The sequence below is a fragment of the Pempheris klunzingeri genome, chromosome 7 (assembly GCF_042242105.1).
Source record: "Pempheris klunzingeri isolate RE-2024b chromosome 7, fPemKlu1.hap1, whole genome shotgun sequence".
NCBI lineage: Eukaryota > Metazoa > Chordata > Actinopteri > Acropomatiformes > Pempheridae > Pempheris > Pempheris klunzingeri.
This window is the reverse complement of record NC_092018.1, coordinates 25,913,208-25,931,737: the sequence shown is the minus strand read 5'-3', so window position 1 is coordinate 25,931,737 and position 18,530 is coordinate 25,913,208. Positions and strand designations below refer to the sequence as shown.

General features: G+C 43.8%; 1 protein-coding gene across 9 annotated transcripts in view; it reads left to right on the top strand.

Annotated features, from left to right (window-relative positions):
- Positions 1–924: 924 nt before the first annotated feature.
- The window catches only part of fbrsl1 (fibrosin-like 1), a 264,098-nt gene continuing 246,492 nt past the window's right edge, over positions 925–18,530 (top strand). For all 9 annotated transcript variants that reach the window (XM_070833128.1, XM_070833125.1, XM_070833126.1 and 6 more), the window contains exon 1: positions 925–2,071. In XM_070833128.1, the coding sequence (XP_070689229.1) occupies positions 1,769–2,071 (303 nt within the window). In that variant the 5' untranslated portion in view covers positions 925–1,768. The remainder of the gene's footprint in view (positions 2,072–18,530) is intronic.

Sequence of the window (18,530 nt, the reverse complement as noted above, 5' to 3'; positions counted from 1 at the left end):
GTTTTTTTGTGCATTTATTGAGGCTTGGAGAAGAGTCCATCGAAGTGGAGGTTGAGTTATAACACAGCAGGGGCAGTGAAACCTATATTGGAAATAATTGTTACACAATAAAGTGATTATATAATGTCGATGCTCTAATTTCTACTGATGGAAGGTAGATAAATTAGGCTGTACTTTACTCTGCAGAGGATTCCCTGGAACTCCCAGAGGGACCCCGCGGAAGTCCCCACACTGCAGATAAGGAAACACACCTCCAGGGTTTAAAAACTGGGGCACATGGCGAGGTGAGTACGGCAATCCATCCCTCAAATATTTACTGTGCACTCGTGAAAACACGACGTTAATCCGACAACGAAATGTATCTCTCCTCTTCTGAGTCGTCTGTTGGTGAACTTGGGGGATACTTGGGAGGATGATGGCCAGATGGTTAGAAAGGAGGAGTTGTCAAAACCTGATAAGTGTGTGTGTGTGTGTGTGTGTGTGTGTGTGTGTGTGTGTATTTTCTACCAGTGACAACACAAACAGTCAGTGAGATATGAATGATGTGGCATCAGCTCTGGCAGACAGACAGACTAAAATAGTGCCTAGTGTGACAAAGTGTGCCCAACTGTGAGGATGATTCCACCCCCACCCCCCCCACACGCACACTCACACGCACGCGCACGCACACACACACACACACACAACCTCTTTTTTTTTTTTTTTACACTAGCTTCCTTCCCATGGTAAATTGTAAGCCAGAGGTGGCGGAAATACGTCAGTTATGTGGGTTCTCTGAAGCTTGACTGTGTCTCTTAATTTTGGATGGAGGGAATGAGAGGAGGTGGGGGGGAGGAGATTTTAATCACTCCTGTCGCTTTAAGGACACTTATCAAAGCCTTCTTATGCGAATAGAAAATACCATGAGCCACTGAGCAACTGAGCAGCCAAGGGACGGACTGGAGTGGATTTATAGGAAACTCAACATTGCCTAAACTGGAATAGACCGCCTCATCGCCTCATGGAGTTTGATCACACACTGGATGTTTGTGCTATTCGGACGGTTGGGATCATTTAGGGAATATTGCGCATAAGTAGCTCTCAGACTTGGGATCCTTTGCCCCTGAAGCGCAGAGAGGAATATGGCTTAAAACTCTACGCGTACGGGATTATTCACTCCCCCGACAGCCACAATCGATACGTACTTGTCCGCCAGGCGTTTGGTGTCGGACGCAGAGTCTCCCGTGCTCTTTTATTTGACAGCCTTGGATCATGGATCGGGGTGGTGGAAAACAACAACGGGCAGCGACATGATTTCTCTGCGCTGTCTGCGGTATGCAGCGAGGTTCGGCTGGAACGCTGCGTGTTATTATTCCGATGCAACAAAAGTTCCAAAGCGAGTGTAATGCGTGGATTTTAACTATTTCACCGTTTTGCACCTGCTTTCACGGATACCGCGTCGACACGGTGCAGATTCGTGACAAAATAACGCGTGGATCCGCGTCGCTTTGCTCGCTCTCTATCGCCCGAGTGGGATACTTGAACATTTGCTTATCGTAATGGAGATTGGGGAGGTTTATACTCAAGGTCATTGAGTGTTATATGCTATTTTTGCCTTGTTATTTCCACACACGCGGCGCTATCCTCCCGTTCTAGCGCAGCCTACAGTTCCCGGTCCACTGTGTGTTATTTGTTATTACGCGGTGCTGCCAGCACCTACTGTGGAGTTACATTTCTGTTTCTCTGACACTGCAAGCCCCCCCTCCCCTCCTCCCCTCCCCCTGACAACATGGATGGGAAATTAAAGCAGGGTCGGAGATGCCGGTCCAAGCGGGAGAGGGTGCGGAGGTTGCGGGAGGCAGGAAGCAGAGACGCCCGCAGCCCCGACCCCAACTCCTCCTGCTCCGACAGGGAGGGACACAGTCCGGGGAGGGACGCCGCCTCCCTGCCCGGTAAAAAGGCGCCGCACCCCGCAGCCGCCGCCAGAGCTCCGCGTCCCCCCCGGCGGAAGAGACGGGAGTCCAGCTCGCAGGAGGAGGATATCATTGATGGATTTGCTATCGCCAGCTTCATCAGCCTGGACCGTCTGGAGGTAAGGAGGATCATTACCTGTGTGTGTGTGTGTGCGTGTGTGTGCGTGTGTGTGCGTGTGTGTGTGTGTGTGCTGCATTCCTCATCACTGTGGTGGATCTCAAAGTGGGGCTCCTTCAGCCCCCCCCCCCTGCCACTTGCTCCCCAGGAACGTGAGGACTAGTCTAATTTGTTTCTAATTTATTTGAGATGATGCTAATTAGAGGCTGGATGAGGAGGACTCTTCCAATTATCTAATAGTGTAGATCACCCCCCCCCCCCCCCCCTCGCCAAGGTGTTGCACATGTCCCCCTGTTGGAGCAGCCTACCTGGTTCATGGAACCAAGAGCGTGCGTGTGTCTGTTTTGAAGTCCTTGAAATGAAAGTGTTTGACAACCACTGCAGCACACAACTCTGTTTACAGAATATTACAGGTTCAAGGCTCTGTGAATAAGATGTTAATCATTGGCAGCATATGGTTTGTTGAGGGAAATAAACAGGTGCTGCTGTGTCAGTAATGTCTCCAGCTCGGATTGTTTTAGATTCTGATTCTCCACGAGTTGTCAGCGCACTTTTGACATTTTGCTCTTTGATAAAGTGCCTATCGCTCCGCTCATCTGTCACAGGCTGATGCACCATGTGCTGATAACTCCAGTTTCTGTCTTAGCTGTGTGGTATGTCTGATGTCAGAGGAGTGATCTCAGGGATAAAGGAGGTTCTCTAGTGACATCCCCTTATCTCTTTTATCTCATTACATTCCAAATGATAAATAAAACATTGCTTCCTGTGGGACGTCAGGCTGACTGACGAAGCAGACAGGCCTGTGTGTGTTTTCCATGGCTCCCTCTGGGAATTGTAGCTCTACTGTAGTTGAAATATAAATCACCAGCTTTAATAAACATAGCTAACATATTAGATGCCCACCGAGGGGCTGTATATTTAGAGATGATGACCTCATTTGAAAGCCCATGGATCATACCACAGGCCACCTCGTTTCAATGACGGCCTCCCATGCAGGCTTAAGCAGTGGTATTAATCAGCCATGATTGACTCCTGCCTCCTACATAGTGCTGAGTCAGTATAACGGTCGGATGCAGATTTGCAGCAAAATATAACCAGTTGTCCGTCCACGTTTATAGAATGGAGGATTCGCTCAATTGGAGCTTATTATCGCCTCCCATATATTAACAAGGTTAACCTATTGGGGTCATCAGCAGTTATATTGCTGTTCCATTTAGCTCGTCCCTTCGTGGTGCTTAGAGTGGGTGTGAAAGCAGATAGGGGAGAAATAAGAGGAAGGGTGTTAGTGTGAAGTAAGTGTGCATAACCACAAAGACCCATTGTTATCTTGTAATTAATATAAGAAGGATAACAGGCGCTACACACCACCGGAAAAGACTTTGCGGATACCATGGATCAAAAATATTACTCCTCGTGAAATCCTACACAGTAGGAGATTCCAGGAACATCATAAAGTAGGATAAAGTCCCCATTTAATACCACGGCGAGGCCACAGCACCGCCTCCCTTAGATAACCTTGTTACATGATATCAAATGTGCAAAATGTGCAAATGTGTAAAATGTGTGTGCGTGTCAGTGCCCATTCTTGTTGATTTGTATGAGTGCGGCGTGCTCTGATGTTTCATGTGCGAGCGTTTCTGCCCTTTGTGCTGCGTGGCTGCCACTTCTGACAGCTGCTGACTGTGAAAGACTTTGAGGATGTCACAGCAAAGTGCTTCTCACTGGCATCTTCTGCCAGCACCCTGGTGCCCCTGCTGCTGTCAGCACAGTGCCCTGCCCTATTGACTTCTAGGAATAATCTCATGTGTGTGTGACACAGTTAGTGGCAATTTCAGTTCCCAAATTTCAATAAATGTCCCTGCCGCCGTCCTGTTTGTTGTTGCTGAGCAAGTTGTGTTTCTTTGGATGCTTTATCACAATAAAAAATGCTGCCGCTCTGTGTTTGAGAGGGAAATTAAGTTAAATTATCCAATTTTTGTTTTACACATTTCAGAGCAGTAATAGTTTTCTCACTCAAGTGCTAAATCCATGTCGAATGAAGACAGAGGAAACAATGTGCTCTACATAGGAGCTTATGTTTCAAGGCTACGCAAATGAGGCATGATATGGCTTTATGTGAAATGATACTCACATGCCAGCTACTTGTTGGTAATTGGTCTGATTTGCATGCAAATGGCCTGCGCTTATTAAATGATGTTGGTGGAGCTGGTACAATTACATGAGGGGATGTGCACAGATTTTTGTGCTTTGCCCCTTGATTTCCCCGCGTGTGGCGAAGGAAATTCAGATTTTATACTTACGTCATATACTGTAAGTGACAGCAATGCTCATTTTTGTTTTCAATTGATAAGTTGCACCACTGTGAATGAAATGCAGCGTTTGAAACGTGTACCCTCTGGAAACTATCGGCCATGACTCATGCTCTCACCTACTTACGCCATGCTTGAGTGGAGTGCATGACCTACGCTACCTGTGCTAATTGCTCATCAATTATGAGGAGGACACAGCAGCATTTGGCCAGGGAATAGCTCTGACCTATTGCATCATGCCCGGATAAGCTCACACACAGTCGGCGGAGGGAGTGTGTGTGGTCCCCGTGACCTCTTTAAAGTGACTGATGGCCACCGCTGTTGTGTTTATGTCGGGGCTTACAGTCAAGCTAGAGTCTCATTAGCATTCTGCCAACATCAACATCCCATCCTCCCTTGGTTCAGCGAGCCCTCATGGCCAACATACCAATATTTACTCTATCTTGTTTCTTTTAATCTCTATCTAAGCCCTTTGCTGTTCTCTAAAGCACTTCAGGATGAACATGTTTCATAAAGTCCCTGTCACCTTTGGGTTGCTGTCACTGTCACTTGATTGTCCTATTTTAGTCTGTAAGTTGTGCACAGCTGCCACTGTCTGTTCATAAGAGCCCGAGGTTATAGGTTTCTCCCAGAGAACTTTGACTGTAAACACCATCGGTTCGGTTGTTGTTGTTGTTGATATTCCAGCTCCGCGCTGATAGGATCAAGCTCCCCTGATGAAGGCTTAGGCTGTACGGTGGTCTCGTCCGCTGGCGTAACCTGTTTCATTACAGCCGAAAGCAATTTGTAGCCCAGGCCGCATTTGATTACAGTGTGTTTATTTGCTTTGAATCCCCCCTGTTTCTCATAGGAAAGCCGCTTACTTACCTGTGCAAATAGACAGAACAAACACTGTCATCATGCTTTTTCACGGGCACCTTATTGTGATTAGAGAAATGTTAGGGATGATTCGAAGTGTAAGCACACAAGGAGAAAAAGGAAACCTAGTATCGGCTGTTTAGGCGGTTTTCATTTTTCATTCTTGGAATGAAAATTCACATCATCAGTCACTGCTCTTGTTATCCCTCTAGAGATACCACTTTAAAATATTTAGAATAAATATCAGAGCGATTAATACCTAAGAATTTCTCATGGAGGGTTTTCACCTGAGAGCAGCGCTATAAAACAATTACCGGCTGTGGCTTAAACCCTGCACAAGTTTCCCTGTGGGTATCGAACAAGTGAGCAGATAATAAAGTGACACAATTATCCATCTGTCACAGTATTAATAAGTTGTTTGATTTGCTCCATTTGCTGCGTGAGTGACGTTGGAGTGGCAAATCCCCCCTCGTTAATCCACAATCCTTCTGTTCATCTGCTTTAACATGAATTTACAGATTTGTTTGGGTTTTTCGTTCCGCAGCATGAGTTTCTAAATTCACTCTAATGGGGATTTAGGTTTAGTTGATTTAGTGATATTACAACAGTGTCAGGGGTGGGAAGCCGAAAGGCCAGTCGTTCAGTCAAAAACGGGTTTTCATTTGTGGAAGCTCCTGATGAAATCTAGAGTCTGTCTCTTTATTCGTCCAATGAAGTATTGGTAAGCGTTCATTTTAGCATCTTTACACTAATCATCAGCCACACAGCAGCTCTACCAAAGCAATTTGGTGAAATGAAGTCCCTTGCCCTAGGGGAGTTTGACAGTAGTTGTTAGGGAAGCTGTGAGTTGCTGCGTCACTTTCTCCACCCATATTTTACCCAGCTGGTGCGCGGACCCACGCCAGCAACATCCCAGTCACAAGTGTGTGTCTTTCTGTTTCATCAAGTGCTGAGACGAAGGCCTCAAACTGAGCACCTGTTAGAAAGAATTATTTTAATTACCAAGAACTATTTTTCCCCAAATCTACCCAAAATGTTCCCCTCTGCAGCTCCGCTCCCATCACATTCATTGGGCATCTCACTGTTAGCGCTCAGATAGTGTGTTCCTTTTTTAGCAGTCATTAGTACCGCTGACAGAATTGCTGTGTCAAGGGACAGCACTTGACACAAATCGCAAATTACTTGCCAAAATCCCAAAGACAATTATTTAACACCCTAGTAGCACCTAGGCAGAGGTGCACTGGCACCTGTGAGCTTGAGCTGATGCCTTCTTGAGATTAATGGGTGAGACAAAATCTTAGGTATTTTTGAAATCTCATCTTTTCCTGTCTCTTCCTTTTGGTCAGCTGTGTGCTTTTGATTGCCGGTTGGGTAACACAGTGCAAACTGACACTGACACTCGAAGCCACAGCAGACGTTGCTGTAGTAAGATGTCTTGCTTCCATGGTGAGGCAGCAGATTTGTTGCAGGGGTTGCAGCAATCTTGCTCTGTGTTTTCTCTCTCCCCCGACGGTGATAGTGCTGTGCATCATATGCCGGCACTGACAAACAACTCCAGCTTTAATTAACAAGCCCCCCCCTCCCTCAGGGTTCCGCTGCTCATTGGCTGACGCATCCCATGGAGAGAGCTTTCTTAATGCCAGTAGGATGTCCCTTGGGCCCGGCTCTCTCTAACTGTCACACACTGTAGGCGACAGCATGGCTGATAAATGCATGGTCACATTCACAAGCCCTCTTTCTTTCTCTCTCTCTCTCTCTCTCTCTCTCTCTCAAACACACAAACACAGAATTGAATCTCCACTGTGCATCTGCCCAAGCCATCAACCAGTGACCTAAATATATCCACCGAGGAAGGTTCTAGTGTGTGGTGGAAGTGTGTTCATGTGGGTCTGGAAGAATGGCAATCACTTCTCAGCCTCCTCTGTTCCTACAAAACCTTACTCCTTTTCGATTATGGAGGATTTATGTGGCATGAAATAAAAGGCAACTGGAGAAAATACTTCAGTTTATAGATTTTTAACAAGTCATAATAAACATTAAAGAGGAGTCGATGCCAGCTAAGACAACAGCTGTAGCATAAACAGTATGTGTGTAATGTGATGATGATTTTCTTGATTCATTGATCCATTGTTTGGTCTGTAAAATGTCCCTCACTGTTTCCCAGAGCCCAAGTTGATGTCTATGAACGGTTTATTTCATCCAACCAACATCCCCAAACCCAAAGATCTGCAGTTAAATATTGAAATAAGAAAACAAGCAAATGCTCCTATTTGAGAAGCTTGAACCAGTGTTTTTTTTGGGCATTTTTCTTGTCAGAATTGTTGCTGATTCATTTTCTATCTAATGACTAATTTATTAAACAACTTGTTATATCAGCTCTAAGGGTGTTGATGTATAATCGGAGCCCATATTATTCCCAGTTTTGATACCGGTGTCAAAATAATACTTTCTTGATACCCTCCCTTGAGGAATATCTAAGTAGCAGCAGTACAAGAACTTTGCGTTCTTAAAAATCAGGAAAAACACCACAAGCAAATGACAAGCGAGTGAAGCAATGCACCTGTTAAAGTCAGTGGAGGCTGCAAGCTAGCAAATACTGATGTAACTGGGTAGGACTTTTCATTTAAAATCTGCTTTGCAAATACTTTATGAGGAAGGAAATTTATTCAACATGTTTGCTAGACTTCAAAGATGCACACAATGTGCTTTGGTAAGAAAGAATGCCACTTTTGCTTAATTACAAGAGAACTCCGGAGTCCTCTTTAAATATCCTTCAGCTAAGGTGATTACAGTGGAATCACTGCATAGTACCTCTGGGGTTGAGCCTCGGCGTGATAATGACAAATTACTGCCTGAACTTTCACCAAAAGTGTCGCTATTGTTTAAAGATGCCAAAATTCTAATTGTCATTGATTGAAATCAGATGTGTGATCAAACAGTTTGTTCAGAGAATTAATCTGTGCACGTATTTGATGCCAGCTTTTGGTACTCAGCAGTCGGAGTACGGCATATTTCAGTCAGTACCAAAAAAGAAATAAAACTGAAAGTCTATATCCAGCTCTAGTGGGAAAAGAGATGCATCTCTATCAGTATTTTCTTAATTTCTTTTAGCCAGCAGCACTAGTGTATTTTTTTCGAAGGCAGTGGGACGAATGCATGCTGGCCTGAAGGGTCCTTTTTGAAGGGCTGTCAGTGATCTATTTTGAGGTATCACTCCACTGTCAGAATGTACCAGCAGCACAAAACCTCTGAATAAGAGCCTCTTTGTTTTCAGGTAACATGAGTGGTGAGGAATCGCTCAAATGCACAGACAGAACAACATAGCTGACACATATTAAGTGGCACATGAAAGCACGTGGGTAGCTTGTTGTAGGCATATATATCCATTTCCTGCTTGTCGTCCCGAGCCGTCTTCCATCTTCCTGTCTCAGTGTTTTCATTGCGGTGAATGACAGGATGTAATTATGCTGTGATTAAGATGCTGTCTCCGAGCCTGCGATGGATTAGGAGCTGCACTGTTAGAAGGTTCCCCGGTAATTATCCACTGCTGATTTGCCCCCCCACCCACCCACCCCCTTTGCCTTTCATAACCCCCTCTCCAGTTCCTTGACTGCTTGATTAATGCATGTTATTAAACAATGTTAACAAAAGACATTTCATTTGAGCACTTTGAGAAAAAGAAATTATTTGGAGATAACTTCCTAGTAATCATATTTGTCATCCAGCTGAGGTATTTTCGAGCCCTGTGATTTTGGTTAATATATTATGCCGCTTTTGGCCGCAGAAGCCCCGTCTGACTAGCAGACGAGGGCTGTGAAGGATTTACAATAAAAATAATGGAACTTAAATAGAGAGGGCGCTTTTTAAGGACCTCATGAAGTAATGGCTTTTTTTCCTTTTCAGCCATGTCCTTCGCTGACAGACAGCAAAGGGAGCGTTCTGAAAGCCTGGCTTGCTTCAACCTTCACATCACTTGAATCTCTTTTCAACATTTTGTTTGCATGAGAGGGTCATTTTTTCCAGCCGCGCAGACTCATGCAGCACAATGGTCTGTTGACTGGTCTTACCGAGTCGTCTGCATTTGGGGGAAAGTAACAGCGATGATGTTATCAATGCTCTCTTGCGAACCAAGGTGAACACTTTACAATTAAGTGGTTTGCTTAGCCATCGCACTTATCAACAAAGAGCGAAAAAAGCTTTTGTAAACGCTCGCAGTTCACTAGCAATGAGTTTGCCAGACACACGCGTGGCCCAAATAGCTCACCTGTTAGAGGATGTACAAGAAGCCTCAATCCTAACCCTTACCCTTACCGTGGTGGAATCCCTTGCTCGTATCTCCTGTTTATATTGTCAAATGAAGCCAGAAATCCAGAGCATGGCACTATGAAAATAAAGGAGAAAAAAATCCTGTTAATACAACCATCTCTGCCCCCAGTTGTCCTCATACAGTTAATGCAGTTAGCGGTGTCCACTGTGTTGACATTGTCTTTTGTTTGTTAGCCAGACTACAAAATGAGCTCTTAGCTGTCAAACATCTGCTTCTCTAAAGGTGTTTTGGGACGTTTAGTATCATTTTGATCTGGTGTGTTTTGCTGTTTACAAAGACCAACAAAGTTTCTGAGGGTTAGAGAGTCTGTCGGTCAATAAACAATCTTGTATAAGCTGCTCGTCCTTGTTATTTTCCGGCCCCGTGCGTTGTATCTAGATAGCAGCGCAGACCAACAACTAATGCTAGCAGATAGTGAATAAGGACTCAAACAAGACAGCTTGGTATGTTACAGGCTCAGGGAGGATTCTGCAACATGCTGGAGCAAATCTTAAATCACCAAATCAGTGTGCAGATTAAAAACCAGCCTCCAGTCCAGGCGGTCATGTTTTCAAAGGCGTGACTCACACAGTCATGACTTTGTGCAGAGTCCTGCTGCATGTTTTCTTAATTGATCGCTCTTAGTGTGAAAGCAATTAGCGTGAACAGTTGTTAGCATGCTCTCCTGCTACCGACACTTGCTACCAACACCAGCTCTGAGGGGAATAGTCTTCATGGGCCAAGCGATGGTGACAATGACTGCTCAGCACTCAGCTCCCCTTCTGAAATGAGATACGGTGATATGTTAGTCTGCAATTTATTACAGCTCATTGTTTGTCGATGTGTCGATTTCATTCACAGCCTTTAGCCTTTTCTATGTGTCTGTGTGTTTATGTGTGGGTGCAGGCAAACCCAAATAAGGACTGCTTCTCTTTTTGTGTGATAGCTTTGGCAGCCATATAACAAGCCATGGCCAAGATAATAGAGCTTAGATAAGAGGGTGGTTATGCAATGTGGAATTTCTCTTTTTCCCCATTACCTCTTCTCTTCCATTCACTGTCTGGACGACATTTGCCTGACAAGTCTGAGCTGTGAGCTGCCACACTCGGTTTTCCTGATGAAATGAAGCACCTTGTCACCCATCCACACTTTACTCATGGAATGTGAATGGCTGTGTTTGGCAGGCAGAGTACAGCATACGAGGAGGAGTCCGTCCTTGCTGACACACTGTAGGTGAGAAGAACTGAATAGATTATTGCTCCTATCACTCATATGTGTAAATCAGCACATCATTATTAGTGTTACATGATGGCCGTGGGGCCGTTTGCTGATCCACTGTGAGATACTTCACATGGATCTTTTCTCTAAATTGATTCTTAAGGGACATTTTTACTAATATCTTATTCTGACCTTTTGGTGCTTCGACTTGCTCACACACAAGTCATTAATATTAAAGCATAGTCTCAGATTTTTCAAGTATATCTTGTGTTACAATACTAACATGCCATCTGTACACTGAACCATCCCTCCTCCCCACACTAGCTATGAAGCAGAACAACCATAGAGCCCACACACTCCAAGAACTCTGGGACAAAATCCAAATGCCGCGCTCTGTGCAAAAATGCATTCCATACATCCTGGTAAACACAGCTTTTTTTCCCAGGATAAAACACCAGCGATAGAACTGCAAAATGGGAAGGACTGAAACAGTTAGAAGTCCTTTCATTTTTCCATAGACAATCAGAGACTGAAGACTAAGAGACTGACAATTTTATGTCTTGGATGGGCATGAAACTCTTCTGGTTGAATCGTCAATGCAAGATAACATTAAGTTTTGAAAGATAAAGCCATTATTTTTATAGTATAATTGGAAGTAGTTGTAGTAGTGTATTATTTCATGTCTTATGGTTCACATGCTGTTTTAGAGGCTTTTGGCGCTGCCAAGATTCAGTGACAGGGAAAACACTAAAACATTATGCATTCTTTATTATGCATTTACTTGGCATGAAAAATGTTGCATTTTAACTTCACTGTAAATGTAATATGTACCACAAGAACTCAAGTTCCAGTGCTGGCTAAAGCCACTTCCAGGAGGCAGATTTTACACTTCAGCCTACCGAGAGTCTGCATGCTTCTGAATATGATCAGTTTTTAACAGGCTGGACCTGTTGCCAGCCCAGACACTCCTCACTTTACGACTCCTCTGAAAGTCTATGAAAGTCAATGTTGCGGCTGTGTGCTCAGCAGAGTGAAGAGGGAGAATGTGTTTGAAATATAATGGGATATATAATAAGGCATATGTAACATAGGCACTGCAGTAAAATCTGCAAGGGCAAGACAAGCTCTGTCACCCGCAGTGAGATCTGGCTGACAGATCTGCCAAAGAAAAGTAGCGTTACAGTTTGTCTGGTCTGCTGTCTGTCTCTGTCGATCTTCTCACTGACTGCGTTCCTCTTTCTTTATTCACTCTGCAGACAGCACGTACATCCACTGATCACTTTTTTCTTTTGAGTCCACAAGTTGTTTACCCATACTTCCAAGGCAGCTCCCCTCTCGCAAAGACCCACTCAGCTTATTTCAGAGGCCACTTTGTCAGTGCATCTGAAACAAGGACAGGCACCTCAGAGCCAGGAGGGCTTTACCCAAGGCATGGAATGAGATCAGAATCACACACACACACACACACACGCACACACACTCACACTCTCGGGGCCTGAGCACAAGGCCAGTTGTTGAGTCAATAAAGAAAACAGGCAGAGTACGAGAGCAAGAGAACATAAACAAAAGTCTGCCAAGCTACTGTTTGCATTCCACATCTCTCTGCCTCTTAGCACAGCAGCTGCTTTAGCCATGTGCAGTTCAAGTGCCACACTGTTCATAACCACACTGATACTATGATTGGTTGTTAAGGCCTGTAATTAAAAAGCAGGTACCAGCTAGTCACTGTCACAATGCAGTGTGTGTAAATACATATTCCATGTCCATGGAAAGTACCTTAACCCTTCAAATTAATTCATACGAATGAGAAAACATTCAAATATTGATATGGTTGTGTTAATAACAGTAGTAGTGGAAGTTATTTTATAGGGAAACATGGAATACTTGTTACTTTTCTAATTCCCATATATTGAATATTGACACAGGAAACAGGTGATGAGCAGCTCAAACCAACATGTTTTTTTATTTTTCACTTGGAAGAGCAGAGTGTACACTGCAAATGTAAGCATGTAAACAAAATCATTTTAAAGACTGAGAAAGATATAAACTAACAAGATGATATTAGATAGATAGATGATATATTTGTGAATAAAGAAAGGCTGCACTTTCCATAGTATCATTTGTCGTTGTTCAACTGAGAAGGTTTAGCTCAATGATACACCAGCATGCCAGGACTGAGATTCCAGGTTCAGAGGAAGGGCACTGTGAACTCGACCCTTACGTAATTAAAGGTTAATGTTACACTTTGGGGAGTTTGGCACGTCCGTCAGCTTAGCACATATCTGATGGGATTGGCATGAAAATCTGGTCTGGTCTGTGATGGATTTTTGTGGTCATTGTGTCATTACTCATCAGCCCGTTGCTTCATACCACCTGAAAACAAAATAAGTGACTCATCGTTGGAGCACTCACACAGAGTTACTCTATGTTCTGGAGATACTGAGATGATTTTGATGTGATTTGAAGAAGCTCCGTAAAAAGTCACAAGGTCCATTTGGAAACCAATTTAATTAAAGGGGCAATTTTGGAATGACGTCCTTCAATTGTACAGCTTTTGGTCTGTGAGCGGGCATGTTGGTGACAGCTTTGAAGTGGTACTTCGTCTCAATATTAGATATCGTTTCAGTCGCAATTTCACAGATCCCAGTGAAGGAAACATTCTTCCTCTTATCGTACAAGGTTGTGCTGTGGTTGCAGACTATAGTGCAGCAGATGTAAGTGCAAGAATCTTTAATTAATCAAGCATGGCAGATAGTCATTATTAATCTCAACCTGCACACATGAGGCAGAGAGAAAAATATGTAGTGAATGTTGGTATTTTATGGAACTACCCTGCAGAGACCAGCCACTCTTTGCTTTCACCATATATGGTGCATGGACACCTGATGCTGTTCCTTAAACCACATCTGCAACAAGTCACCTTATAATGCCAGCTTTGGTATGCTACTGTGTCATAATGGTGACTGAGAAATTCAATTTAGATTGCATGAAAACATATTTTGGCAAGAATTTAAGCAAATTTTATGTCGAGTAGAAACAAGGAACACTAAGCAGCATGGGTCTTCAAGGCCGTAGGAGTGATTTCAGAGATAAAGAGCATACTGGCTAACAAGAGTGAACCACATGTCACTCCGATGATTACATTTACAATTTACACAACTCAGAAGTCACAGTGGGAAGGCAGGAGGAGCCACGTTTCCCATCTGTAGCTATGCGGGAGGCGAGCATCCATAGCTTCCCCCCCAACACGGAGTCAAATGAGATCCCAACACATCACGGACACTTTGTTATCAGCCGTTAATGGGACACTTTGTGGGAATTAATACCTTCCCTCTTTTCCAGTTGGTCTTCCCCAAAGCTCGCTATCAGTGCTCCAAATGTGCCACTGGTGTGAAGCAAGTATAGGGGGTAGAATTCCAGCTTCCTGCTTAATTGCTTCCTGGCAGCAGAAGTAAGCTTGTACTCCGAGCATAAATCCTCCTATTTTCATTTATCTGCTCCAGGTGTTGATGAAACAATTCCCCCACTGGATAATGATATTTCCCCTTCCCGCCTGCCAAGACGCTGAGAGCTCCTCCTCCCCTTCAACCCATCACACACAAACACTCACACTCACACACACCACTAGGTCTGTGTGTGTGTGTGTGTGTGAGAGAGAATTGCTCTCCTTGGCGTTTCAATTTGCACAATAATACAAGAGGTTGGAAATGGTCACACACACTGCCACTGCTATACCAAAAGGGTGGTGGGTGTCACTGTGTGCATATACTGTATGTGTATGTGAAACGTGGTACCACCCAGAAAAAAAGAGACCAGTTCATTTGTCGGTCGTACATTTAATCGATAAATCACTCACTCAGTCGATAAGACAGATTGTCAATCAGTCACTCGGTCTGAACCATTCGGCTAGTCTGCCACCTAGTTAGTAAATCAGTCAGTTAATGAGAAAGTTATGCAATCGGTGTTCCAATCAGTCATTGAGCAACAGCATTATATGGTCATGTTCTCTGTAGAGGAAAATGTAATAGTTTTTTGTGCCTTGTGCCCTGGAAATGGTTCAAAGGAAATGAGCATCATGAGCACAAATCTCTTGATTTGTGCATTGCTCCTGCCTCTCCCTATCATTTACTCCTCTTGTGTCGACTAATAAGGCATAAAGTCATGTTTTATGGCTGCCAGAACAAGCCTGTATTTCTAGTAGCTGCCAGTCATTTGGTAGCCTGTGGCATTGCCTTTATCAGTTCTGAAGCCTATAAATGTAACTGAGGGTCACATACCTCTGGAGGCCTCTCCAAGCCTCTATAGCTACAGGCAGGAATGTTAAAACCAAGGGCAGGCTCAGTTGTGTCTGTGCTTTCGCTGAATAGATATATACTGCTGTGGATCCAAAGGTACAGCATGTTTCCCTGCAGTGCTTTATTTATGATAGAAGGCATCCCCATGCATTGCTTGAGAACCTATTCGTGTACCATGATATTGTGTTGTGATTTAAGGGGTAGCAATACCACATTTATCTGTTGACCTTTCAGGGAGAAGGTTTATCATTTCCCGCTCACTCAGAATGCTGACAGGAAGATGGAAGTGCAGGCCATCACCTCCAAAGCTGGAAGGGATTCAGGCTCTTGCTCAAGAGCACTTCAACAACATGCCCCACACTTGACATTGTTACATGCCCTGAGCTGTCATTAACTAGTCCAGTCTTACGTATTGGCCTTACAGCCAGAACCATGACTAGAATCTCAAGCAGACAAAAGGGGAAAAGTCAGCTAATGTGTGTTTTTGAGCCCTTCGGCAAATCGGCAGGCATTGTTTGCAGGAGAAGGCACAATGGTGTTTCTGTTCAAAACCAGCACAAGTGAAAGCTTGTCAGAGCTGCGGAAAGTGAGGGTGAAAAGACAGAGGGGGAGAGAAAAGCACATGCTCACAAAAGTAACCTGTTATACTGCTGGCTCTGGTTATTTAACCAGCAAAGCACTGCTGTCAAGTGAACAGTGTGGAATTGGGGGTGTAGCTCTCTAGCTTTTTCCTTCCACTGAAATCACTGACGTCTGTAGTTTGCGCTAATAAGGTTGCTGGACTCGTGTTGACCTCTTATTAAAAATCGTGTATCCTATGTTACTCAATATACCAGCAGGCTGTGGGAAGCCCTTAATCTAATTGGATCCTCATGTGGCATCTCAACAGATTCCACACAACAATGCATTAAGCATGCCTCCTTTTCTTTTCTTTCAGTCCACTGTGCTGTTTACTTTTTAGAGCACCTCGTACAGTACTCAAGGTGCCTACACCCTTGCTACTGCTGGCCTTTTAATCGGTTTTTCTTGGAGCTGGAGTTTTACAGCCCATGTAACCAGTGGCGGAACTAGACTTTTGTACAAGGGGTGGCCAGAAGGCTTTATCCGGGGGGGCCCATATACTAATAAAGGAAGATGTTCTGTTTCTCTAACCTGGTACCTAAGGAACACTCTCTCTCTCTCTCTCTCTCTCTCTCGCTCTCTCTCTCACACGCACGCACACACATACACTAACAACACACTAATAACACACTATTGCTTTTCAGCAAGCAATTTGAATGTGCCAAATTAGTGCAGAGTGTAATCATGACCAAAGGCTTACTCTGTGTTCCTCATTTACTCTAATAGCACATCTTTCAATGCAACGTGTAGTGACCTGTCAATCACCTGGGGTGGCACCTGAGGTGTCCAATCAGGTTCCAGAGGTGGCCCATGCCACCCCGGCCACCCCTCTAGCTCCGCCCCCGCATGTAATATATTGGTCCTTTTTTTTCAAAAAGAAAATGTTTCGAGTTTAATACAATTCTTCTTGCACTGCTGTCAGTGCAAACTCCACACTGGCTCCTTTACTCTTCAACCTTTCCACATATCCTCAAGTGAACCTGGTTATATCCAATCATGATACCACTGTTTGCTGCACCACGTGTTTGCATGTGCTAGTTAACAAATTGCTGAGAGAGAGCACAGACCACTGCTACTGTCACTGTTATTGGTTTTGTGCAGTCTCAGGCACCAGCCACGGTAACCACAGTGTTAGTCATGGAGGTTATGATTTATCTGCTCCAAATGCATTTGTATCTGTAGCACGCAAACACTTCATGGAATAATTTGAAGTTAGTAGTAAAGGTGAAGTTCCAATTAAAACTGCCCTGCTCTCAATTATGAACTGTTGCCTTCAAAATATGTTGGTGGAAAAATTGATTAGTGTCAGGTTGCACTATAGAGATATTGTTTAAGACAGAACAGTTTGATTGATTCATCTGTTTTGTTCTTGTAAACCACAGAAAGGAGCATCCCATGCCCATTAGTTTAGAGCCTATATATACACATCCACTTGCCCAAATATAACACTGTTGGCAGGTATGAGTAAGGAGTCTTTAAATGCTATTTCTGCTTTCCTGTAGCACACTATGGAACAGATATATCAGCCGGGGTTGCTGAATGTTAGTAAGTAAAACAAGATAAACAACTTGCAGTGCTCTGTCTCTGGAGATTTTCTGCAAAGCACAGCATCTGTTTTAGTTGTCTTTTACCATACACACTGTGCATACTTGGTTTCCATCAACAGTATTCTTTTCCTGATATCTGGTAATTAGCCAGATAGGCAACACAAGCTAGATAGCTTTCTTTTTCTATTCCCCTTGCCTGCTGTCCTGAAAAAACATTTCCAATGAACAGTTTCCACCCAGTAACAAGTTGCATCTTATTGCTTAATCTACCATAAAACTTGATAATTCCTGTATCACACAGTACTCACATCTTATTAAGTAATTACTATGTGCATAAAATGCTAGACTCCTCAGCCTAGATAGACCTTTTTATCTCTTGCTCTTTGGTGTAAGGTCCCCCAATTAAATGATTTCCGCTGTTACAGTTACCAGCTCCGGCCACCCATAAGCATGCAAAGCTCATCCAGGTTAAGTTCCAGTTGGTATGAGAAATACAAAATGATTCATCGGGCAAGAATTCAGCATGGCATCACATATTTTTCTGTAAACCATGTAAAATAAGGACAAATCCTGATTCAAGCCATTTTGCAGTTTGGCAGTAGGAGTTAATAGAGTGATTTTAACTTGTTTTTTAGTGGATTCATTGTTAGAATAACCAAAAGCTGAACAGAAACCATCTCAGGCTGCATGGACAGACTCTTCTGCAGTGGAAATGCTGCCTGGTTTCTTTACTGCTTGTGTTTGTGGTGGGTCTGAGAGGCAGCCTGTCAAAGTTAATCAGTCTACAACGACTGGCTAAAAACAGACATCCTGACTGTAGTGCAGTTCTCTCACACACACACACAAAGGCAGGCAGATAAACATGTAGCCTAACATGTATATGTTGATGCTCATGTATCGTGTGTATAAAGGATAAAACAGAGCTGTGAACAGATTTTCGTTCCGCCGGCGAGCCACTAATGAAGGCTTGCTTATGGTGACTCTGACATGCGTGGATACAATGCTGCACTACAGTCTTTGAGCTAGAGCTTTAATGGGATTGGATGCCTGAAGGCATTTATTCAAACGAGATGAACTGTTGATCTCTCCTTGCTTCCCTCCAGTTCCTCTCTGTAGTGCAGTGTTGCTAGTAGAGGAGGAAAAAAATAAAAGTTCTTATTACTTACAGTGCCCACCAGGATGAAAGGTTTGTGATTCTACTGCAAACTTGAATAACCCTTTTATAGTAAGTCTGGATGGTGTAAGGAGGGAATGGATGGGATGACACTGTCCTTGGATATTACCATATATATACCACTGAGCAAGT